General features: G+C 45.7%; 1 protein-coding gene across 1 annotated transcript in view; it reads right to left on the bottom strand.

Moving 5' to 3' along the window:
• ETV6 (ETS variant transcription factor 6) overlaps positions 1 to 9,999 on the bottom strand; it is a 151,064-nt gene extending 141,065 nt beyond the window's left edge. The window contains exons 1-4 of the mRNA XM_021529942.4: positions 9,959 to 9,999; positions 9,485 to 9,604; positions 2,383 to 2,478; positions 1,131 to 1,812 (exon numbers count right to left, since the gene is read on the bottom strand). Coding sequence (XP_021385617.2) covers positions 1,131 to 1,812; positions 2,383 to 2,478; positions 9,485 to 9,604; positions 9,959 to 9,999 — 939 coding nt within the window. The remainder of the gene's footprint in view (positions 1 to 1,130; positions 1,813 to 2,382; positions 2,479 to 9,484; positions 9,605 to 9,958) is intronic.
• Positions 10,000 to 25,871: the final 15,872 nt, after the last annotated feature.

Genomic DNA, 25,871 nt, shown 5'->3' with positions numbered 1-25,871 from the left:
TATCCAGTTTGCCTGTCTGTGTTACCAAAAGTCAAACCAGACTCTAAGCCACGAGACTTCACGGGACACAGGCCTGATTGCATTTAACTCAGCAAGAGAAAATACACCCAGAAGTTTTCAAATTGTGTTCCCACCATACAGAACACAAGACTCCCCCGTAAACACACACAGGACAAGCAAACAAAAGAGCATCACGCTGAATAAGTGTTTATTCCAGGCTCTTCCCCTTACAGAGTCTGGAAGTCACCTCTTTCTTCCGGGCAGGGAGAGACAACCACTAAAGATCTCTTTCTTACTCGGAAACAGCTAGTCAGGAACAGAAGGGCGATTCCTGGCTTGCAACAAGACAAAGCGACTCCTAAATAAATGCAAAACCGGGGAGTGAGGGAAGGCAAGAGGAAAGCAGTGGGCTGCTAGATAGGAAGGGTCTGGACGAAAAAGGAAACTCAATTTAGTTTCCATTGTCTCAGCTTCATGCCGCCTCCACTTAAAACGATAAACTTCCCGGGATAAGCCCTTCTTCAGCAGGCCAAGGCACGGGGAAACACATCCCCCAGCCCCTGCTGGAGCGGGGCCGGGCTGGCAGGTAGCTGCCACCGGCAAGCGATGCCAGGAATTGCCAGCACTAAAATAAACAGCAGTAATACGGATAACGAGGGGAAAACATCAAAATTCAATAACGAAAGAAGGACAGAACAACAGACAGAAAGACAGACCCACAACCCAGGGCAGGCGGAAGCAGGAGCGGCTGCATCTCCCCGGCGGCAGGAAACTTTCTGCGAAGTGGCTGGCGGGGACGGCGGGCAGAGCCCGCGGGAGGCCGGGCCGGGCTCCGGGGCCCCGCGGGCTCCGTGCCGCGGAGAGGCACGCGGCAGAGCCGGGCCCGCCGCCGTGTCCCGGGCGGCGCGGGGCGCTGACAGCCCGCGGCACCGCGCCCGGGGAGCACCGCAGCCGCGGCACCGACCCCTGCGGCCGCCCTTCCCCGCCCGGTGAGAAACACGAGAGGGAGAACCGGTCACTTCCACCAAAGCAGCCCCGGGCGAGCCACGGCGGAGCCCAGCGCCCCGAGGCGCCGGCGGGCGCGACCCGCGCTGACAGGGGCCGGGCGGGCAGAGGGACGGGGTTTTTACCTTGATGCAAAACTGAGCAGGAGGCTCGGACATCTCTCTGGAGGGACTCGGCGGAGCCCGACGGGGCAGGCGCGGGCGGGCAGACGGGAAGTTCGCGGGCTCTCCCCACTTTCCGCTCCTCTCCCGGCGCGGCGGCGCGGCGCGGCCCCTCAGGGCAGCGGCGGCCGGGGCGCGCGGGGCAGTCGGGCCGCGGGGCCGCTCCTCGCTGCTGCCGCCGCTCCCCCGCCGCGTGCGCGCCTTGCGCGTGCTCGCGCCCCCGCCTGAGAGGCGGCGCGAGAAGCGGGAGAGGGCGCGGGAAGGGAAGCGGCGGGGGGGGGGCGCGGCCTCGGTGCCCGCCGGTGTTTTCCTTCCCGGAAAAGAGAGAAACCGAAAGGCGGCAGCGGGGGCCGGGCCGGGCCGGGCGCTGCGCCCCGCCCCGCGCCGCCGCTCATTGATCCGGAGTTTCGGGGCCGAAAACTGACGTGGGTTCCCGGCACCAGCACCGCCCCTTAAAGGGGCCGCGCCGGCAGGGGCGCCCACCGCCGGCCCAGCGCCGCCGGCCCGCGGGCGGAGCGGCGTGAGGCTCGCTCTGGCCGGGCCCCGGGCGCCGCTGCGGGCCGGCCAGGGCCGGGGGCAGGCTGGAAGGGCGCGGTCGGGCCGCGTCGCCGTAGCCAAGGCGGCTCCGGTTGACACGGCGCGGGCCCTTTAAGCGCCGAGCGGCGGTCCCGGGGCGGGCAGCGGGGCGGGCGGGCACCGCGAGCTTTGTTCCGCCGCCGCCCGGGCAGCCCGGCCGGGCAGCGCGGCGCCGAGCCCGGCCCGGCCCTGCGATCGGAGCCCGGCGCGGGCTTTCGGGGATGCGTTTGTATCACCCGCGGCGGGTGGGCGCAAACCCCTGCTTGTGTGTGATTTCCATCCGCGGTGGTGTCAGCGCCGCTTTCTGTCTGGCTCCTGGGCAGTACAGCCCCAGCCTTCGTGATAGGAATGAAAACAGCAGGGGGAAAGTGAAAAGCGCTTCGGCCATCTCGTCGTCCAAATCGCTCTGTGATTTTACGGGCAGTTGCTGGCTAGGTGCTACACACAGTGACTGAAGAACACCTTCGAGCCCTTTGAACAAGAAGGGCCAAACCCTGTGTCATGTGTTAGCTTTTCTGCTTGGTTCTGCCCTTGTTTCTCCAACCTGATTTCTTGCAGTTCCTCTCATTAGTTGCGTCTCTTAAGACCTCAGAGTTTAAGGTCCTGCCTGCTGCTCTGAGCAGGAGAAGAAAAATGCTACCAAATCTCCTGGTGTGCAGAGTGGTCCATAGTTGCAGGACAGTTGTTCGGGAAACGTAAGGAGGAAGCTGCTCCAGCTGTCAGCTCCCCTTTAGATCTGTGCCACATGGAGATTGCACAGAGCAGAAAGAAGCCCATTAGCTTGTATTTAACCTTGAACAGGCTCCCAGTGAGTTTCTTTCCCTCTCACCTAGAGGCTACTGCTTAGCTTATCTCCAGGGAGGACCCATTAGTTAGGATTTATGATCCAGCAGAGCCACCTGTCATCAACACTCCAGCCAGAATTCCCCTAACTTTTGTTCGGATGGATGTCAGCAGCACTAATACAGGCAAAAGGTACCATGGCCTCTGAGGAGGTGAAGCTTCTACCTTGCTTGGGCTCTCCCAGAAAGGGAAGGTGAATGGTGTGTTGGATGAGAGCAGCAGGATGAGAAAATCAGCAGACTGAAGTATGTTTTTCTCACAGTGGTCTGAAAAATCTGGCTCTAGATTGTATTGGTATTATATTTGCTGCCCTAAAGGTTGTCCCTGAAAACAGAGCAAACCCTGAAGCAAAGGAGACAAACCACGCTTTCATTGTGACTTAAAATTTTCTGTCCAGTGCATCTGCCCAGCAGCTTCCACTGATTCTCTGCCACCTAGGCTCTTTCACAGCCATAGGACTCTCAGTGTCTTCCTACTTGCACTTGCTCAGCAGCAAAACCAGGGGCTTTTTCTTATGTCCCAGAAGGATGTTGAAGCCTTTTTCCCAGAGGAGTTAGACATTTAACTACCTACATCAAGCTGAAAGCTAAGGTTTTCGTTCCTTCTTTTGCATGTACTGTTTTTCTGGTTTCAGCAGTGCACAGCAACACCTCAATAATAATTGACTTTTATTAAGGAGACTTTGTTCATAGTAGTATTTTTCCTTTCCTCTTTTTATTTTCAAACCAGGCATTACTTCCCAGAGCCCAGTTATCATTAACTCATTCTACTGCTTCTCCTCTGTTATCTTTTCCTTCCCTTTATCTTCCTCCAGCACAACTTAACTGACTCATTTAGTGCTCACTTGTTTGCCTCACTTGTATTACTAGTTTCATTTTTGTCTTCCAGTGTTTGAGCAGATTCCAATGTGACTTGATAGGTCTGCTGACGTTACTGGGCCTCAACAGAGATGACTCTTCCAAACTGAGGGACAGAATCAAGCTCCTAACAACAAAGCACAGTAGGAGACAGTAAATTCACAGAACATGCAAGGACACGTTCGTATTAGAATGCAACTGATTTTTTAGTCTTGAGGGCTAAAGGGAAAATCCATGAGGCCTGATAAGCAGAGGTGCTATGGAAGTGATTCCCATTGCACATTCAGCACTGTGATTCCTTTCCCTCTTACAAAATTCGTTTCTGAAATTAAATTGTGTTTTATGGCCTTAATGTGCATCAGTCATGCTGCTTCTCATCATTAGCAGTAAGATAAGCCTTTATTTCATGTTATCAGGCAAGTCCTTTTTCCAAGATTCAGACAGGTTTCTTGTGGTAGAAGTCCCAGATCCTTGACTTTTTAGGCATAGTTATGAAATCCAGTCTGCAGTGTTAGAGGGAGAAATGCTATATCCATTTTATTTGCATTCTTGCAAATTGGCTCATCCAAGATTCTAGCCTTACTTGAGATTCCATAGTCTGGCTGTATGAATAGGATTTGCACCAATATAATTATTTTGATAATCAGCTTGTTTTGTTTTGAATTTGGTTTTCAGTCAAAATAGCTATATTTGTGCATTCCCCAAAGCTGCAGGCATTTTAATATAAAGATACTTGAGTTTTCTTAGGCACCCACATAGCTTTCCCATTTCAGAAACAACAGACAAACTAGAAATGCAAAATTACACCTATTCATCCAGCAGCAAATATATATAAAAGAAAATAAGGCTGAATGTCATTTTTGATGGTCTAAGCCACATCATCCTCACACATTGTCACATATAGTATTATTTTGAATCATCTAATGTATTGCTTCTGAAAATAGGAGAAAAAGTTTTCTATTGCTCCAAGTGTGACTCTCGTGCTCAAGAAAGGGAAAGGGAAATTCAGAATTGTACTGTTGTTCAAAGCAGCACAGCATTTTCTGAGAGACAAGTTGATAGTCACATTTGAGAAGTGGACTCCATGGCACAAGACTCTGCTCAGACACATGCTGACAGTGCTACTCCTGGAACATATGGTCAAGTTGTAGCACATAAAAATGAGGCAGTGAGTGGCCCTGACAGAGCTCCTGAGAGCATTAACTCCATGACACCAACGTGGCAAAAGCTAAATCTGACTACCAGGTTAGTCCAAACTGCTTGGGAGTTTGGGCCCCTCTCATGCTGCTGTGGAATAGGCCCATGGCACCATGAGGCACTTACAGCCAAGTCCTTTTCTACCTCTTCTCGTGTTTTGGTTGCAGTGTGATGCCACAAAGCAAAACTTCCAGGGCTAAGAGTGTAAAGGATGTAAAAGTACCCCATGCCACACTGCTGTGGCGTGCAGGTCACGGCACACCCTCCCTTGGCTGTGCCAGCAGCTGCCTTTAGTACTGTGAAAAGACACAGGAATACACAACTTGTATGTTTGTGCCTGTGTGTCCCCTGTGTTTAAAGCCAGCGCAGTTCCCCTGGCTATGGTCTCCCTCAGAAGGAGACTGACAGGGATACCTTAAACTGGAATCTTTTGGTTCCTCAAGGGCACAGATGCAGCTTGTCCCCTCAGTTCATGCTGGCAGTGTCTCTTTCTCAGCTCCAAAGAGCCAAGAGGCTTGGCCAGGTGCTGCTCCTTGCCCTGCCACTACAGAGTCTTGCCCCAGCAAAATGTGTGGAAGGGCCAGCAGGCATGCAAGGACCAAGGAGTGAAAGCAGGGTACCTCTGCCTTTGGCTGGAGATGGACAAGGCTGGGCAGGCTGGGAAGGAGGGAGAGCAGCCCCTGGGCTGAACAGGGAGGGGAAGGTCAGCAGGAGGGAGCTATAGAGAAGCTGGGGTAAGAGGTTGGGCTGCACCAGGCAAATCTCCCCACTCAACCTACTTCAGCAGGGCTGGTTGTTTAAATGGAATTTAAATCTCTGCATATATGCGAGGAACTTCCTGGCATCACCAAGAGACATACAGTGACAGGGGCGGTGCTGTGCTGCCAGGGTCAGGCATGGGTACAGCCAGAGCAGGTACCACAGAGAAATGGCTGTGGACATGGGCTCAGCATTTCTGCAAAGCACTGGTAAGTAAGGGAAAGCAGAAAATGTTACCAAAAATAGGATTTTTGGAGGACAATTCTGCAAAGCACTAGATGCCCAGCTCCCAATTTCAGGCATAAGACGCTGTTACTTAAGTGTTTGGTTTTCACAGTCCAGAACAGTGAAGTGTATGTCAGTATTTACAACCTCTTGAATTCAAAATAATGAGTCAGTTTGATCTCACCACAAAATCACAAGATTCTGAGAAGAATAATTACTATGGAAAAATCCTTAAATTGTATGTGTGTGTATTTACCTGCCTCCAGATTTCGTCTTGTAAAGTACATATTTTCAAACTTCCCCCATAGATTCTGAATGCTGAAAAAATTTTCTTCTCTGTTATTTTTCTCTATTCCTTTTTGCCTTTCCACCTGCCTTTTGATTTCATATGTAATTAAATGATGTGGACCAGGAAAATTAAGAAGCATTAAGTTATATGATATAACTCAAGGTAAAAGTAGAAAAATCATCAAGCTATATTTTGTTGTTGTAAAACATTTTCAACAAAAATAAAGAAAAAAATAGCGACTGAAGGGATAGGGTTCAAATTCTGTGTCAGGTAAGTCCAAATCGATTTACATTTTGCAGGTACTATGGTTGATTTTTATTTCTCCAGTTCAGTCACCTCAGCTGCAGAAGTGAAACAAACTTTTCTAAAAACCCAATCCTCTCTATTAGTAATATTTTCCCAGTCTCACCACTCCCTCCCTCCCTCCTTTTTCAGCATAATTTTCTCCACAGGGTGACAGGATTACAGCTGTTGTGCCAGTTCCAAGTTGTGGTGTGCACTCTGTCATCTATGTCATTGTAACTCTCTGTCTAGCTGGCAGTAGAAGAGTGCCACAAATTGTTTTCCTGCCGGATAAAAATTGTCTAGTAGATTTAATGCTCATAACCTAATGTGAAGAATAATATTGTATGAGCAACAGCAGTCAATCTGCTCATAATGGTATTGTGTCCTCTAGTATTGAGGGGAAAAATGGATCCTGTGGAAGCTCAGCACCTTTCTGAGTAGTTCTGCAGACTCTGGGGCCAGGGCTTACAGCAGTGTGACCACAGAGTTGCAAAGCCCGTGGGCTGATGTGAAAACTCAAGCTTGGAAATAGAGAAGGAAATGGAAACTCAAGGCTGAGAGTTGTGTATGCTCAGCAAATGGTACAATGAAACCCTGGTAGATGAAAAAAATAGCAATGCAAGTACAGCTTGTTGCACAGAACTGTGATTTATCTCCTTTTATTTTCAATAGTTCCAGCGGCATCATGATGCCGGATTTTATAGCCTATTAAATCATGTCTGACACTTATGGATGTCGTTTAGAGTGCATGCATTATGGAGAGTTAGTAGCCTCTCCCTGGCTGAGCAGCAGTTTCCACTTACAGGTCTTACTCCAGCCTCACATCCTTTCATACCATGAGGTGAGATACAGACAAATACACTCCAAAGAAAACTATTTTGGTGAAGAATACAAAAGATAAACAGCTTTTCTGTTCCTATTGGGTTTGGACTGTCCTACTCTGAAGTGGCCTTGATTTCTGTTGTCATCTCCCATTCTCAAAGGCACATCTTGCACCCAGAAGGGTTGACTGCAGCTTCTGCAGGCACTGCACATTCTCCACCTCCATCACAGCAAACAGATTGCCCTCTCCCAGGAAAGAAGCGTATGGGAGTGGCGTAATTAAGACCGGAAGTTTGAGCTGACCCCAATATTAGTTTTGGCAAGAGGTGCTGAGGTGGGTGGACCTGTGTGCCAAGGCCTGACCTGTTACTTAGAGAGTGGTGGAATAACCACTGCTACCTCCCCAGCATGGGGTTCAGTGCCCCTTCCCACCAGAGCTGTCCCTGCAGCCGCTGCCCAGGAAGGCAAAGGCTCCATCTTGGGTTGTGCCCATCAAGGCAGGCTGAGAGGGCACCCAGGAAGGGCAGCTTGAGATCCAGTCCTGTCAGCTGTAGAGGAAGGGAAGAGCAAAGCAACTGGTGAGGCTGGAAAAGGCAGTTGTGATGAGGACTGGGATTTTTGTTCAGAAGAGACCTTGGCAGCAATTTCAGGGGGGCAGAGAGAGGGAGAGAGTGATCAGATAGTGGCTGGATAGGCTGGACCTTGACTGATGGATGGAAATTTAGCCTCCTTGCCTGTTATCCTCACAGCCAGGGAGACTCCTCTGTGTCAGAGGATTATGGCACAGAGACCTTTGTGACCAGGAGAAAGGAAGGTTTTAGCTACTGTGGAAGATACTTCCATATGCCAGGGCCTGAACTAAGTGCAGATTGCAGCGGTCACAACTACCACAGCAAGAGATAAAAACACATTTCACCCTTAGATACCATCTTAGGAGTGGTAATTAAGTTTTTACAACATCCACGTGAGGTAAGCACACAAGTACTTCTCCTGTTTTAAAGCTAGGAGAGGAAAGAGGGTGAGTGCCCTGCCGAAGGCCAGGTGGTGACTCAGTGGCACTGCCACCATCACCAACCAGGAGCTCCTGGTTCCCAGCCTGGCCACAAACCACTGCAGCCTCTCTGCCAAGAGAAGGAAGTGAGCTGATTTTTCAAGCACTTTGATGAGAGAAGGAAGGTTAGAAATAGCCTGAAGCTGTTTCTAGAGAAACAGGGATGAAGGAGAAGGGGAGCAGGAAAGGGGTTGGTGGTGAAGGAACTGTTGATACAAATGGTTATTAAGGGAAAGGTGGTGACAAATCAGAACCCAACAATAGAAGGAAAATGGGTCAATAGATTAAATAGATTTTCTTGAGAGGCCTTTGGGACAGAGGAGAGGTAGCAGCAAGAGGAGAAAGAGCTGCACTGGGGAGGAAGCAAAAAACACAGTGAGAGTGTGCATGGCAGCTTTTGAAAGTGTCAGGAGACACAGACAAAGAAAAATGCCTCCAAACATGGGGTCTTACAATGCCTGGGCAATTGTAATCATACTATTGTCTCTTCCACAGCAGCTGGAGATCTCAGAGCCCTCCACAGAGCATCATTACCTTTGTTTCACCTATGGGAGGACTGAGGCTCGGAGCAGTGAAACCATCTGCCTATGGTCACACAGCAAGGCCAACACGTTACAGTGGTTTAAACCATTCCAGTAAATGCAACTGGAAATGGGAGTAAACAGACAGGGGCACACAGTTCTCATTGGCATAGGGGAGAAAAAGAAGAGATGACTGATGTCAGCACCCCAAGTTTCTTTTTATAGCTCTAAAATACATAATGTCACATAAAATGCCATTTGGAAACTGTGAGCTTTGGCCCCTCTATGCTTTGAACTACAAGCTAAGTAATACTAACAGTCAGACACACCACTATATACACAAGTACATGTGACACAATAGTTGTGATTTTAGCATTGTTGTGATTTGTGCCCTTCAACAATTAATTTTCACAGTTTTCCAACTTTCAGAAAAATTAAGGTAACCTACAAGTACAAAAATGGAGACGTGTATACCAGAACACTTCCATGACACCAAAAGACTTCCATGACACCATGTTACATTCCCAAAGTCCTTAGAGATAGAAGAGAATAGAATGGAATTTAATATCTCAGTTGGAAAGGACCTGCAATTGCCTGGAAGCTGCATATGACCACTATCATGGTGGGGTCATTGTTTATGGTAGTTGTGTGCCATGGCAGAGAAACTATAAGCCTGATAGCCTGTGGCTGTCATATCAAAAGGAGCATTCTCTGAAAAAGTAGAAGTTCAGAAAATTGCCACCACCACTAGTCTGAGCTAGCACAATGTTTTATGGCCTAGGAAAATGACATGTTTTTGTAAAAGTTCCTCTTCATTCAAAAATCCCCACCTTTCCTAATCTCTTCTTGCTTCTTTTCCTCACAAGAAACGAAGAAATGCAGCTATTTTTTACTGTAGGTTGAGAAGGATAGAGTAGTAGGAGCTGTGCAGTGCTACCACCTTCTGGCCATTGCCAACAGCAACATCCTCCCTCTGCAGGAGTGCTCTGAGCTCCATCTTCTGCCTCGCACACCTACGGGACATAAATGCTGCTTTTCATTGCACCCAGCAAAGAGAGACAGTGATTTACACCTTCTGATGCAGCTCTACACAATGCCTGTTTGGGCTGCTTGCTTTTGTAAAGAGATCTCATCTGGGTGAAGGATGCAGAGGTCAAACACTTCCAGATGTGTTTTCCCTCTGCGGGTCCAGCTCACGTGGCCAGAAGGTTCATCTCCTACCTGCTCATATGCAGATTGCAGGCAACTGCAATTCCCTTCAGCTGAAATATTCTATTCTATTCTATTCTAGAACTTTGGGAACAATAGTTTCCAAAGCTACCCTTTGGAAAAAAAAAAAAAGTCCTGTGGCATCTCTAAAACCTCACAAAAACAAGCTGGCCTTTCTTTTCCTCTCATCTACCATCATGTCCATAACCAAGTGCTCATTTATTTAACGAACAAAAAGCTAACAAGAAAAAACACATCTACTATGCCCACCATTTTGCTGCTAAAAATATGCTTCCCAAAATTAAAACCAACAGCTCTTGACATATAAAAATTCATTTTTCTACTTCCATCTACAAGAGAGATCCTGGCTATCTGCCCAGCTGAAAAGGAAGCCACAGCAAACTGTTGCATCTTGCATCACACTCTTCAATGGCCAAAGCTAGCATGTTACAATCTGTGAAAGGGAATGAATTTCAACATCAAAGGAAATTTATACCAAGGCTGTGCTTTACCTTTGGTTCCCCTCTAGACAATAAACGTGTGTCTTCAAGTGACAACATTTGTGCAAGTAAATCTACTGCCTCTCAATGCCAAGGTTGGACCTTTGGGGGAACAGCTGCTTAAGCCATTTTCTGATGCTGCTGACATGATGCATTCAATAACAATGATAATTAATTATAATAAACAACAACAAAAAAAACCCCAAACCAAACAGAACAAAAACCCCCACACAATTCCCCCCCAATCTGATTGTCCAGTATTGAAAATGATGTTAATCAGTAAAGATTTCCCATGCTCAGCTTATTTGCTTAGATGATGCGTGTTCCTTTTGGGAGATGAGTGCTCCATTTCATTGATTATATTTGATGAAAACTTTACCACCTCTTTGTAACCAAGATAAGGGATTGGATTCTCTCACTTTGTGATTCCAAATCTCTCACTAGCAGAGTGGGTAAAAACCATGCACAAGGCTGAATCCTTGTGCTTCACAGGTAGAAGTGTCTGCTATCAAAACATGCAGAGAAAGCAGAGATAAAGAGAGCATATTCTAGATGTCCCTCCTTGGTACACCTTCCCACAGAGTCCTTTCTGAAACCTTCTTACAAGCTGGAAAACCTCAAAGTATCTTTGCAACAGAAATAGCATAGTTGTGGGGGGATTTTTTCCCTGTCCAGTCTCTACAATACTTCTGTCTCCAGAGATCCCAATTGAACAGTCTGGTCTCTAAATTGTTTATTAAGCTCCAAACCCTTCTAGCTGACCACCAGCCAGCAAATCCAACCAACACAAGATAGAAGAAAGGGGAGGGGAAAAATCAAAAAGTGTTATGGTTTAAAGATACCAAATTTGTAATGAGGGAAAGTGAGGAAAATCACAAGTTCAGGCTTTTTCCCCAAAAACATTTGCCACCAGCTGTCTCTATTTAAAATGCCTTGCTTGATGCCAAATGCCACATTATTTTACAAAGAAAAAAGATAAGCTGATTGAAAAGTTGCTTCCTAGTTTGTGTAAGAGAACTCAAATAACTTAAAACTCTAGAGGTCAGTGGCATGAATGTTTGATGAGTGACAAGACTTTCTTCAGTTTGCTTAAGAAAATGTATTTTTCTGGATATGTATGCGTGCTACGCAAAAAAGAAAAGCTTCATTCCAAATAAAAATCAGAAACTGTTTCTTATGAGATTTTTCACCTCTTTTCCCAATCAGAACCACTCACAGAATCTCAGAAGTGTGCTGATGTGGCATGATGAAGACAGACAGATCCACGTGTCTGACAATTCTATAAAAATACCACTATTCCTTGGATGCAGCGAGCCACTGTGGGTGAAGTGCCCAGCTGGGCAATTGTACTTCAAATGGCAATGGGCAGCTGATAAAAGAGACAGGAACAGCTCCTCAGTCCTTTTAAACAGGCTCATGATTTTAAATCAAAGCTGCCACTTTGCCCACTGCTGACCATAAATTTGCCCAGGGTGCTTGGAGGCGTTGGCCAGCCCCAGAGTGCCAGAGCTAAAACTGTGACAGTGGCATCAAGCAGTGATCCAACGGTGCCATCCTACCCAAAGAGACCAGAGGACACAAACACCTGGGGTTCAGTGCCTTCATGGGGGAATTTACACCTGAGGTCCCTTCTCTGTTATAGCTTTCTCACCAAAAAAAATTACAGTAGTGCTAAAGCAGCTGAGCATGGACAGATGAAAAATACAGCATGGGAAGTAGATATTATGAAGCGGGAGAAAAAGTTTACTTTTTCACTCAATTTACGACCCTCAGAGACAAATTCAGAATGCACATAAGCCACAATAAAACCAGGTCATGTGATTTAAAAGGTGAACATGTTTGTATGGATCTGACAGATGTTCGTGGTAATTTTCAACTGAAAAAGGAATCCTGGAAGACAAATTGCTCATAAACCTAACAGCATTAATATTTTCTAACAGCATTACTTTCTAGAGCCAAGTGTCATGCTACCTTTATTTAGGAGATCCTTATGAATGTGATAATCTTTTAAGGTCCAGTTTTATCATATAATGTGCTGCAGCCCATGTTTCCTATGTATGGTTCATAATGAGATTAGCACAGTATAAATCTTAGTGCAACTTAAATAAATAATCTCTTGAGTGTCTCCCATTAGAAATATATTGTTCTGTATTTGCCTACGGGCACTGATGTTGCATCCCATAATTGTTGAGTATTTATCTGTGTCATATTACAAGGCATTTGATTTAATTTAAATGAGAGAGTTTAATATTTTCTTTGTTTTGACCATGATATAATTTGTTTAATTACCATTTGTTGGATTATTTATCCATTTGCCATAAAGCCTTTCAGTTACTATTTCAAAAGTAGCCCACACAGCGTTGCCTTTGGCATAGTGTATGGAGCAGTCACTGACTCAATACAGAGATCACTGTTGCAATGTCAAATTTATACTGTTAATCTTGTCTTTCCAAAGTTCAATTTATATATTTTTCCACTCACACAATCTGAATTATTAACTTCCATATTAATATTCTTACTTTTTGTTCTGATACCTGGATACTTGCTAAGTTTCCTAACTCTAAGGATTCATGCAGTAGTGGACCATGCTTAATACGGCCAAGGAGAATTCCAGGTAAAAAAAATACAATACCAAATTCAAATACTCTTTCCTTCCTCAAACAGGGTTTAATTCTGCTTTCACTTTTACTGATGGACACCAAGAAAAATAACATTAATTGTAATCAACAGAGCTGGGAGTCCAAATCAGTTGTTCCCCTGTCACTCTGAAAGGGAAAGATTTCTCCTTAGTGACTGAAGTTCACCTCATCCTGTTGTGGGTTCCTGCAATGGGTCAGGGGAACAGGTGAATTACCTCTTTGTGGCCACTGGCTGCAGCAGGAGTTTGGGAAATTAGCCAGTGTCATGCAGACATATATTCCAGGCTGTCCTGTGTGTGTTAACCCTTTCAAATCCCAGGTAAGACTCTCCTATCCTCACCACTCCACTAATTAGACACTTTAATAGTATCATCTTGAATCCCAGCAATATTCTGCTGGTGAAAGAGGCATGAAGTATTTTTTATAGATCTCATTGATAATATTGAATTTACTAGAAATAAGTAAGAACTGCAAAGGCATTGTCTCACATTACAGAAAATACTTTTTCTAAGGACTGCTGTGATGGGTTTAGCAACGCTGCAAGTCCACCAAACATGATAATGGTTGATCACTGATGAAAGGTTTACTCCCCATGTAGACACTTAAAACCAACAAGCTTGAAACCATCACCAGCAAAATTTAATTTGGGATTTTTTTTGCCAAAGTAGAGACCTGTGATTATGCCACCCATCTGTGCCTCCAGCTGCCTGCTCTTAGTGCTCTGCACAGCCCCAGCTCAAACCCAGCATTACCAGTCTGCCTGCACTGGAGCCAGACAAGGTGACACAGCCAAGGGAGAGGAGGAGGAAGAGACCTTCCTCTCTGCATGACCTTTGGTGCCAGGCCTGGCAGAAGGGATGGTGTTTCTTTTGCTCCTTGTATGACTGGGTCTGGCATGGGCCCTTGTCACATGAATTGATGCTCCTCATCAGAAGACCTGGTGTGGGGACCATGCCACCCAGGACATGGCCTAGCCAGCTGCCATCCTTCCTCGCTGCACATCCATGCATCTGCCTCTGCCGGGGCTTTTTAGCCTTTCTTATTTTGCCTGCTAGAATCAGTAATTCCGTGCCTTTATCTGCAGCTGTTATTGTGATTTATATTAAAGCAAGAGTCAAGTTTCTCATGCAATTACTGGGCTGTAGAACTTGAAGCTTGAAGAAAAGTAAATAACCATGGCAACTGATGGACAGAACCATGAGCCAGCAGTGCCCCCATGGTTGCCTGGGGGACAAGAAGGCCAATAGAACCTTGGAGTATCAGGAAGAGCAGTGCCAGCAGGTCAGGAAACGATCCTGCCCCTCTGCTCAGCCCTGTGGGGCACATCTGCAGGGCTGTGTCCAGCCCTGGGCCCCTCAGCACAGCAGGGCCATGGAGCTCCTGCAGCGGGGCCAGCGGAGGCTGCCGAGAGGATTCGGGGCCTGGAGCAGCTCTGGCAGGGAAAGGCTGAGGGAGCTGGGGCTGTGCAGCTGGAGAGGAGCCCCAGCTGAGAGGGGCCCTCAGCCCTGGGTGTCCCTGGCTGCAGGGAGGGCTCCGAGCAGGGCCCAGGCTCTGCTCTGGGGCCCAGCAATGGCACCAGAGCCACGGGCAGGGACTGAGCCCAGGAGGCTCCACCTGGGCAGGAGGCACAGCTTCTGTCCTGGGCAGGGACCCAGCCTGAGCAGATTGTCCAGAGAGGCTGGGGAGTCTCCTCACTGGGGATATCCCAGGCCCCTCTGGACACAATCCTGTGCCCTGTGCTCTGGGATGGCCCTGCTGGAGTAGGGAGGTGGCACCATGACCCACTGTGGTCCCTTCCAGCCTGACCTATCCTGGGATTCTAAGGTCTGCAAAGACCTTAGAGGGTTGGGTTTTGTTGTTTTTTTTATTATTATTTTTCTGAATCCTCATCTAAACCAATTACAAGTTCTCTGAAGCAACACTTCTTGAGCACAGCCAGTTCATTTTGCCCTAGAGAGAAAAGGCAGGGCCAGCTGGGGCCACCACAGTGGCAGACTGGGATAGTCTAGGTGGTAAATTTAGATCAGATGGCAGGGCTGAGGAGCATCTCTGCATCTGACTTCTCCTCAGCTGGAAAAGGCAGATGCTAAAGAGACTCTGCTAATTTCCCCTGCCTGGAAACCTGTAATGAACTTGGAGCAGAACATCTGTTAGCTTCTCCTAAGCTGGAAAGGGCTGAAAGCCAAGAGACAAGTCTTGGAGCCAATTTGCTGGCCTGTCTACAGTGCAGGTGAAAGTCTGAGCCCTGGAGAAAGCCTGGTGCACTCTGTCTGCAAGCAGACAAAGCTGGCAAGTGTCACTGGGAGCCCAGAGGTGACACAGTTTACAGGACAGGAGAAAGGTTTCCTTAATTCATGCAAATGTTAGTGAAGAACTCCAATCAATCATATCGCACACACATTCCGTACTGCAAAAGTCTGCATTTGTCCATGGATGAGATGCTAAAAAATATGCTACCTTGGCATGTGGCACAAGTCATGAGGGAGACTGCTGGGTGCAAAGCCTTCCTGCCCACTGACAGGCAGAAACAACCTGCATCTGGACAGTGCCTGCCATGATGGGACATTTAGAGATGCCCAGGGCACTGCAGGTAATGGAGATGCTGCAACCTTGTTACTGCAGTAATTTAACTAGGATTAAATCTTCCCTTTCCCAGCAAGGTTAATCATCCAGGGCTGCAGCACCTCAGAAGGGGCTAATGTGTGTATCTCAAACACTGACAGCCAGATGGCTGTGGAGTCAACTGAGTTCCTGAAGATAAGCACAACATAGCACACAGGGATGAGGCTGAGAAGTGGGAATGGACTGTAGGGAGGAATCAACACCACTCAAGACCCCCTTAGCCCTCCTACCTATTTCAAGAAAGGTCTGAAAGAAGCACTGTGCCTAAGAAGTAATTTGCACAGAAAATAAAACCCTGTCTTCAGGGTAGGGAAAACTTATCTATAAAAAGGTACCCCCACCAATCCCAGGCAGCATGCCCTAGGACCCTGGACATCCCATGGGCTGGATCAATGCCAGAACAAGGACTGGCATTCTCTTTATCTCTCTTTACTCCTTCCTTCCTTTTCATCTTACCCCTTTATCCAACCCCCATGGATGTGTGCTTACATAGTAGGTCAGGGACTAACCTACCCCTTTCCATGCCAAGAATGTGAGTTTTTGCAGACCCTCTGACCTTTGTTGTTCCTTTTGACCACGAGCATCTACAAATCTCTGCTCAGCGCATGCTGGCTGGTGCAAGGACCCCTCCAGTCAGGGGCTGAAGGAGCAGTTAGCAGTGTTCCCCTAGCTGGGGATGTTCTCTGACACTGTTTCAATTGCCAGCCACGGTGGCTGGCCCTCGGAATGCCAAGAGGTGCTGGACTGACTTTACTACACAGGACAAACAACAGACAAGGACATCTTTCCACTTAGTCACGGGATATTCACAGCTGCAGGAAAGTGCCAAAAAATCTGCAAGCTCTTGAAATATTTAGAAATATAAAAGTACATAAAAACCTTTCCAAGCGATGATAAAATCTAAAGGAAAATTGTTGGAAAAGTAAAAACTTGAAATGTTGAATAACTTGAAATTATTCCAATTTTGTGCTGCAGGTTTAACCTGACCTACATTACACTGGCTTGGTGATTGACTACAAGCCTGAAAAACATCACTGCTTAGTCCAGAGTAAAATGCTGGCAGCATGTTCCCTATCACTTCAGTTTTCCAAGAAGAGAATAGTGGTAACATTTTTCAGGTAAAATGCTGATGACTGTTACATCATCCTCAGATTGAATTTCTGCATCTTGGAACAGTCAAGATGTTTCCAGGAAAGGCTTGCAAACAATTATCACAATCTTGTTCTCCATCAGTCACCACAGCATAGCAAAACTTATGGACAACCTTCTATTTTTTATGATATCCAATTCAGACCAAAGCTTCCAGTTTTACCTTTGTTAGTCAACTGTACTTCATCATATTTGCCCTTCCCTGGAGGCAGAATTATTCCAAAATAGATGGAATAGTATTAAACTAAGTGTAGAACCTTTATCACTTCTGAATGTTGCACACCAGTAACTTGTGCCCTCCAATAAACAAATGCCTGCATATCACAAAATAATAAAGCCCAAAGTTTAGGAAAATTGTCTCCAGCCAAGACCACAGGGATTTTATAATAAAGCACAAATTGTGAATGCATGTTAGTAGTGTCAATCTGGAAGACACTATTTCTGCATGGTCAGTGCAAATAACTTTATGACAGTGAAGAAACAGCTGAATGGGCATTTATTATTTCCTCTTAGGAGGATCAGCAATGAGTTGCTAGGTGTTAGTTACTGTTTTAAAGTTTTGCTATTTTATATCATGTGAATAAAATTTATCATTACAAATCCAGTCTCTTATATGCCAACAGTGCTACAACTCTGCTAATCCCCTTTTACAAGTCAGTTGTTTCTTCATTTATACCCTTATTTCTAAGAATATTGCAAAGTCTCTGAGGAAAACTGCTCCTTTCCAAGAGCAGGAGGATGGATCTGTTTGGTCATTAGCATTTGTGAAACAGAAGAATTGCACTGACCAAAGCCAGGAAATTCAGAATTCACATGCAAGGCAAGACTCCAACTAAAAAACTCCTCATCTACCTGTTCTCAATCCAAGTACCTCATTTGACTGACCTTCTTCTCTCTTGAGAAAAGGTTTTTATCTTGCTTGAGTAATGCCACACAGCCAGGAATAAATGCCAAAAGTGGGAACTGCAATGTTCTTAGCTTGGAATCTCAGCTCCTGTTCTTAGCTCCTCAGTGAATAAGGAGCAGCTTTCCTTATGGACAGTGCTCATCTTGTTTCTTTTTCTGTACCTTTTTTGTGTGACCCTACCTGGTAATGATTCCTCTGGAGCTTTACTCTCCCAGTTAAACCCCTGCAAAGGAAACTTCACTGGCTTCAGGTTAGGTTCTATAAACTACTTCTGTTAAAGCTCCAAGCTGAATTGGGAAGACTAAAAGCCTAAACATTGTACAAACCTTTAAATTACAAATTTGGATTGTTCTGCTGTCAATTAATGTATTTCACATAATCTATCAATTAATTAGTACATTAGATTAGGAACTAACTTCCCCACCACTTTCCTTGCATGTTTGGACAATTGACAAAATGTACTTGTAAGAAATCTGTCTTTTCCCTGAAGGACTGTATATCAGAATGGCCAATAATCTTCTACTACCAGAGCAGGTTTTCCTGCTCCATTTTCAATATTCTGGTTACTTTCACTAGTTTCTTGGTGTTTATACATACAAATTGATCAAGAAGAGTCTTTTTCTCAGAATAGTCACCATTATTACTGCTTCTTTAATTTTATTTGAATGGTAAAATAACTATTGAGAAATATTTTGGAGCCTCCCATGTCTCTTGAGAAATCAAATATCTCTGCATTGCTCTGAAGTATATTGCTACAATTAATATAGTCACAGTATCATCTCCATGCATGTAAGGAAAAATAATCTCTATTGACTTTGAAGGTGGCTAATACACCTAATATTGGAGCAATATATTCAATTAACACACAACCTACTTATTTGATAACAGCTAAAGATACTGTGTTTGGTGAGAAAAGACAATACTTAATCATTAAGCATCATTTAGAATATGAACTATTTTAAAAATTTGTTTGGTAATAGCAAGAATTCTACTCTCCTTCCAGTTAGTAATCCTTTAAAACAATTAATTGCAATGTTTCAGTCTCTTCTATTTCAGATGTGAATTAGTCTTTCTCCACATTACTCTGTGCCCATTTAAAACCCCAGCTGGGTTCCTACAAACTGTGTGCAGTGATGTTTCATATTTTCAATCTGAGACAAACAAGCCACCCTTCCAGAGCCTGGAAGCATCCATAGTGCTATACCAGCTTTACACCAGCTGCTGAGCTACTCTTATACCTCTGAATTCCTCCATATCAAGTGATGGCTTTTTTTTGCATTCAGTAGGGCACTGCTTGCTTTCTCTGTCCCCAGGTATATTTTTGCCTGTGAAGACTGTGACCCGCTTAAGGGAAGGAATTCCTTTTACTCTGTTTGTACAAGACACAGCACAACACAGAGTGATTTTGCCTGGGGCCTCTAGGCTTTATAATACTGGTTATTCTTTAAATATAATGAAACATGTAAGCCTTTAAGAAATTAATGGTAGCTGTCCTTTAGTTTGTTTTATTTAATGGGCTGTAAGAAAACAAGCCTGGAGTCTCATAAACTGAAGGACAGCAGAACGTAGGATTTGTGTTGTAGATGATTGCATTTTTGTTTGCCATGGTATACTAGTGAGATGTACCCCACCAAGGAGTATTAAAAAGCTTCAAAAATAACATACTGGATGCTCAAGCACACTTTAGGGCAGACAGTTTCAAAACTCACTTCAGCAAAGGGGGAACCAAGCCACAGAAATGTTAAATGACTTACCCAAAATCATGTGCTGGTGGTCTGTCTAAGGAATGATGTATCCCAGTGCTCTCCCTCAAGTCATCAGAGGCTTTTGTGCCACTCTGTAGGTGCCAACAGCTCTGGCATAAAATATTCAGTATCCCTGCTCACGAGAATGAATGAATGAATGATTAACCCATATTTTAGGAGTCCTGGCTGTATTTCCATAAAAGGCCTTTCCGACTGAGCACAGGTGTTGCCAATCAGCTACCAGACCCACAGCCTTACCTGAAGTCAGGATGAACTCTCTGCAGATGGTCAGTGAATTAATGCAAAGGGTTTGAGTTCCATCTAGTGGTTACAAACGCACCAGCAGGTTGTTCAGCCTGGAGGAGACTAAGGGGAGACCTCATCGTGGTCTTCTAGGTCCTCCTGAGGAGCAGCAGGGGCACGGGTACTGATCTCCTCACCCCCGTGACAAGGCCCAAGGGAACGGCTGGAACTGTGCCAGGGAGGGTCAGACTGGGTATCAGGGAAAGGCTCTTCCCCCAGAGGGTGCTCAGGCACTGCCCAGGCTCCCCAGGGAATGGGCACGGCCCCAAGGCTGCCGGAGCTCCGGGAGCGTTTGGATAATGCTCTCAGGCACAGGATTGTTGGGGTGACATGTGCAGAGCCAGGAGTTAGAATCCATGATCCTGATAAGTCCCTTTCAGCTCAGCAAATTCTGTGTCTCTCAAATGGGTTGTTCCTATCCCATGCCCCTCTCCAGCCTCTCAGCCAGGATATGTTTTCTACTATGTCATCATCACCTATTTGGTCCTTTGATTTCTGACCAGTCTTTTAGCCTTTGCCTTTCTAAGGCATTGACACCCACTGGCCTTCTGCCTACCAGCTCTCCTTAGTTTTGTTCCTACTCTTGGGGCTCCTGGGCCCAGAAGCATCACAAGAGGAGAAAAACTCCAGCCTGGTATCACAGCTGTGTGAGATACTTGGCCATGAGAGTGGGAAATGAGAATAGGAAGATCCAAGTGCTTTGTACTGACAGCATGATATGTGGTGGGTCTGATTTCAAGCAGCGAACAACCCAGCCTTCCCTATTGTTCCTGACAGTTTATTTCTTCATTCAGCTTCCACCCTCTATGACTGGAAATTTTGTAGATTTTTTTTTTAATAATCTAAACATTTACTTAGTGTTGGAGTTTAGCTTCATTTTCATTACCTTCATTTATCCTTCTCTTTACTCTTATAATTTTCCTCTATTATTAGTTTTCTCCACAGTCTCTAAATCACAGTAATCTTTCCCAAAGAGCTGCAACTCCTGCTGATTTTCAGCATTCCACTACATCACAGCAAGGAGGATTACTGGAAAGACCAAGGGGCTCAAGAGACTCACCAGCTCTCTTCACTGTACTGTTAACTCTTGTGAATTCAGACTTGTGCTAACATCTGGCACATTTTGGGTAATGCTTGTAAAGACAACCTGGGAGAATGAGCCACTGGTAAAAATGGTTGCTGCATCCTCATCCTCAGTGGGAAGAGTTTTAACCTCATATCTAATTGGAAGATCTTTTGTTTGTGATTGTTGCCTCTTGTCCTTTCCTTGAGCATCTTGAGAGTCTGGATCCTTCCTCTGGGTAACCATTTTCATCCTCCATGCTTTTCATAGTAGAGCACACAGTAATGTCTCACCTTCACCTTGTCTGTTCCAGACTGGTCACACTGAGCTCTTTTGGCCTTTCCTCACATGTCAGAGCTTTAAACAGCTTGGTGGTCTCCCATGACTCTTGCCCTGTCACCCTTCTTATCCTGGGGAGCCCAAAACTGGGCACGGAGCTCCAAACGTGGTCTCATCTGTGCCAAGCAGAGAGGAAGGGTCACTTCCCTGGGTCTGTTAGCTACATCTTACTAAAACATCCCAGGAAGCCTTGGGATGGGCTTTTTTGCCACAAGGCCACACCACTGGCTCATGGGCAACTGGCTGTTCACCAGGAACCCCTTGGCTGCCTAGACAGTCAGCCCCAGCCTGGATATTTGCAAGTCCTTCCAGGTGCAGGACTTACATTCACTCATTCAAACTTCACAAGGTTACTGTCAGCCCATTTTCCCACCCTGTCAGTGGCATGCCTAATTCTCTACAGCAACTGCTCCTCCCAGCTTCACAAAGCTTGAGAAGGGTGCACTCCTCATTTAACAGGATGTTAGACATGATGGGAAATGAATTTCCAGGAGAGTTTATCCCATAATCTTCTAAAAGACTGCAGTTAGAACTGAGATTATATCCACATTCAGAGTGTTTCAACATTACTTCACTTTTAGTTTTGCATTGTTTTCCCCAAGTAACTCTGCTTAGAAGAGTTGAGAAAAACATAACCCAGAGCTGAATATTTTTCAGCTTTTCTTTTCCTACTACCACCAATCATGAGAATGCTACTTGCATTGAAAAAAAATTGCTTTTTAGTTTAACTCTGTGAGCACAAGGTCTTCTCTAGCTGACCTGTGCTTAGCTAAATGATTTGCACTCCTAACTATGACAAAGAGGTCCTTTTTGTGTCCTTGTGTCCGGCTTGGCAAATGACCAAAGCAGCATACCTGCTAGGACAGAAGTAGGAGTGCACACAGCGAGCATTTGGATCAAATCTATATATCAGCTGGGAGCAGTGCATGATGTTGCACTTGCCACCAAATCCCAAGCCTTCACTTTTATACCAGCTGGTCCATCACATATTCAGGTATCTGCCCTCACTCACTAGTCACTGACTACCCCCTTATTTTCCCACACTTGTTCCTCCCCTAAATTTCTCATAATCATTGCATCCTTTCTTGTACAATTCAAAATGCCTTTTTTCCCATTTTGGCTCGTGCTCCTTTTCCTCCTCTTTGGACAGGTGCCTGGGAGGCATGTCCCTGCCCAGCCATGCCCACAGCCCAACCCACTCCAGCGAGTGACCTGGGCAGAGTCACAGTTACAATTTACAGTGAAGACTGTGTCTTCTTCCAGTGCCTGTGCTGGGGATGAGACAGCCTGAACTGACTGCAGACATTTGGTGTGTGTGGGGCAGGCATGGGAGGTGAGAAGAGAGCTCCCACCTCCCACCAGCTGAACTTTTATCACATAGCTTAACAGTTTCCTCAGAACAAAGAAGCCTCAAAATTATATGGAAAGCCTCAGGCAAATTGTATACCATTAGCTAAGTAAGCAAACAATACTGAACTGGTGGAGGGCTGTGTAAGAAATGGGGCAGGGGGCAGGGAACAAGACAGTGGTGCCAAGACGTTCTGCAAAATGCTTTTTGAAATAGTCTGGGGAATCCAAATCAAGAAAAAGAGTTGGGCGTGGGACAGAGGTGAGCCAAAGCTGAGACCTGAAAGAGGCATTTCAAGAAGTAGAATGGAGGAAAAGACAAAGTGAACAGGTCACACGCCATAAAAAAAAAACAGAGGAAGCCGGTTTGACAGCATCATTCCCGGGGTGTTGCTGCATACTTTCTTTATCCCCGCAGGGAAGAACTGCTGATGCAGTCAGAGTCACCAGGGAAGCTGGGACTTCAGCTGCACCAACTTTAGAGCAGGAATAGCCTCTGCTTCACACAGAGCAGGCAGCTCCACAGAATCCAGTGTGTCATCACGCCCTGCGCTTCGACTGCAGATACATCAGACGAGGCACATTTTTTCCAAAATCCATCTGCACACAGTCAAGCTACAGAAGTTGCATTTAGGTATGCATTCATTTCACTCAGTTCCCCAGCTTTCATTCACATTCATTCTATTTATCCAACTCTGTTCACACTGTCAGATCCCCATACTCACAGCCCTGGAGGGGTGCTGGTTTCACCAGGATCCATGTTGCATGTAACAAAAAGGAAGATGGGCACCAACCACCACACCCTTTTGTTATCGCTTGCGTTATTTTCCACTGGCAGGGAGAAACTGCCTGTGAAAGCTTGTGGGTTTAGCACTGACAGTGGTAGCATCCTTTTGCTTCATGGTCTGGCTACTGCTGCCTCCATGCACATCATGGAACTTCTCTGGTTATTTTCTGTTTCCACGTTCTGTGGTCTGCTCCCAGTTGAATCAACAGGAAATAAATGTCACTTGTGATGTACTGTATCTTCCTGCCACATCCAGCATGTCAAATGGTAGGATTTTCTGCTGACAAGGTGTCTGTGCTACAGAATGCAAAACTTCCGCTTTGAGAAAAAACAATTCAGTTCTCCATTTTACTGCCTGAAGCTGTGGTTTTGGTTGTTTACACAGGCTATTCTTTTAGCCTTTGCTCTGCTGTTTCTTCTGGTGCTTGCACACAGCCACTTCTATTCATACTTTGTTCATACCAATCAATACTTCAGTTTCAAGTCTCTGAAAACTGATTTTGCTTACTACAAAGTCAGCAGAATACCAGAGTCAGGGCAAATAAGGAAATATTTCAGCTGCAAGTGGAGGACACCTGAGAGAAAGATTTACAGGGTAGCAAGAGGTTACAGCAATCCAGCCACACTGGATCTAACTGGTTTCTAACTTTAACCAAAGGGTTGATACTTGAGGTTGGAGTCACTATGAAAATAACACCATTTTGGGACTCCTTCATACAGTGATCCCTTTTGCCTCACCCAGTTGTGTTGTTTCACATAAATTGGTCCTGTTTAAAGCTGCTGAGGAAGTGTTTGGGCATTCGTAGTTGCAAAACATAGTAACAAACAGGATAAATCCAGCAATGTTTCTTTGTTTGCTTTTACTCAGGCCTGATCCAAAACCCTTCTTTGAATGTACTTAAGTGGAGAATAGATACTGCTTGCCAAGACTGCATTTGTAGTTTCTTTCTGCTTGCAGTACTTCACTTTACTGCTCCATACTGTTAATACTGTTCCAATGAAGTATACAGCAAAACTCCTCAGGCCAGTAGTTCAGATTTCTGAGTGGATTAATGCAGAAATGTATGCTTTCACTGAAATTGGATAAGAAAAACCAAAAGACAAATAAATATAAGCAAATTACTATACAACTGGCCAGATTAATTGTTATTATCTACTGTTTAAAGCTGGCAGTGTATTGCTGACTTAGTGTTTGAATAATTTTCTTCCTTATCAGTCTGTCTTGAAACTACCTTGAGTATGGGTCTGAGTTTTATTATCCTTGATGATCTGTTGACAACCTGAGAATGTCAATATCCACACCTAGAGCATAAACCAACCCTGGACTATCAATTTACTTATGTAAAGCTATGACGTGGCAAATTCCTCCTTCTACCTCTCTTTTTCTGTTGCTTTAAAAAATTAATTGGTACAATTATCACAGGAAGGGCACAGATATGGGGAAATATGCCCAAAGAAAAGGTACTTACATAGCCTTCAACAACAAAGAAACAACATACCACAGGCAGTACCACCTTGGCTGTATTCCTGGAGGTAGTTCTCTCTTTATGAACTAACTTTGTAGTTTCACATGCCTTTCAAATGAGACATCAGCAATAGGCAACACAGGCCACTCACTCTATTTTCAAGGTTAACTTCCTGATCCAGAGGGAGCAGTTGAAAATGTGCCTGAAAGGTACATTTCCAAAGGGTTTCAGTATAAAAGTTAATCTCAAATGGATTTAATTGTCAACCCTCTTCCGAGGCAGTATTTGCTGTGCTTCTTCCCCATCGCACAGACCCTCCCCAGCCCTACTTCAACACTAAGAGGAACCTGGCACTTCTGCTTCTGGCCCAGGCAGCTACTCACTCACTCGCCACCAGCAGGACTGGGGAGAGAATCAGAAGGGTAAAAGCTGGAAAACTCCTGGATTGAGATAAAGACAATGTAATAGGGAAAGCAAAGGCTGCACACACAAGCAAAACAAATAAAGGAATGAATTGCCCGCTTCCCAAGGGTAGGCAGGTGTTCAGCCATCTCCAGGACACCAGGGCCCCATCGTGTGTCACCGTGTCCTGGGAAGACAAATGTTGTAACGCCGAATGTCCCAGCCTTCCTCCTCCCACCCCCAACCCCTCCCAGCTTCCCACGCACCCCAGCTCCCTCTCCAGCGTGGCAGTACAAGGAGTAGGAAAGACCTTGGCTCTGAGCAAGCACTGCTCGGCAATAATGAAAACAACTCTGCTATCATTCCTATGTTCAGGACAAATCCAAAACACAGCCCCACAGCAGCCACTTGAAGAAAACGAACCCTACTCCAGCCAAAACCAGCACAGTTTCACAGCCCTGCCAGGACACTGCTGCAACCAGTGCTAATCAGCAGCTCGCTGCCAAGCGGGAAGAAAGAAAAGTAATGGCATTGCTTTATAAATACTAAAGTAATTTGTGTTATCCGGCATTATATGCTTAATGCTCTGCACTAGATTCGTGTTAGTGTAGAGAGCAAAAGTTAGCAAGGTGAAGAAATGCGGCTGCCTCATCTTGGAAGTGTCCAGGCCAGGCTGGATGGGGCATGGAGCAACCTGGTCTAGTGCAAGGAGACTGCCCAGCATAGAGGGTGGAAGGAGATGATCTTTAAGACCTTCCCAACCCAAACCGTTGGATTCCGTGACAATAACAAGGAAACCTCG

This window comes from Lonchura striata, chromosome 1A (genome assembly GCF_050655825.1).
Source record: "Lonchura striata isolate lonStrDom1 chromosome 1A, ASM5065582v1, whole genome shotgun sequence".
Classification (NCBI taxonomy): domain Eukaryota; kingdom Metazoa; phylum Chordata; class Aves; order Passeriformes; family Estrildidae; genus Lonchura; species Lonchura striata.
The sequence above is the reverse complement of the archived record's forward strand: the minus strand, read 5'-3'. Positions and strand labels throughout refer to the sequence as shown.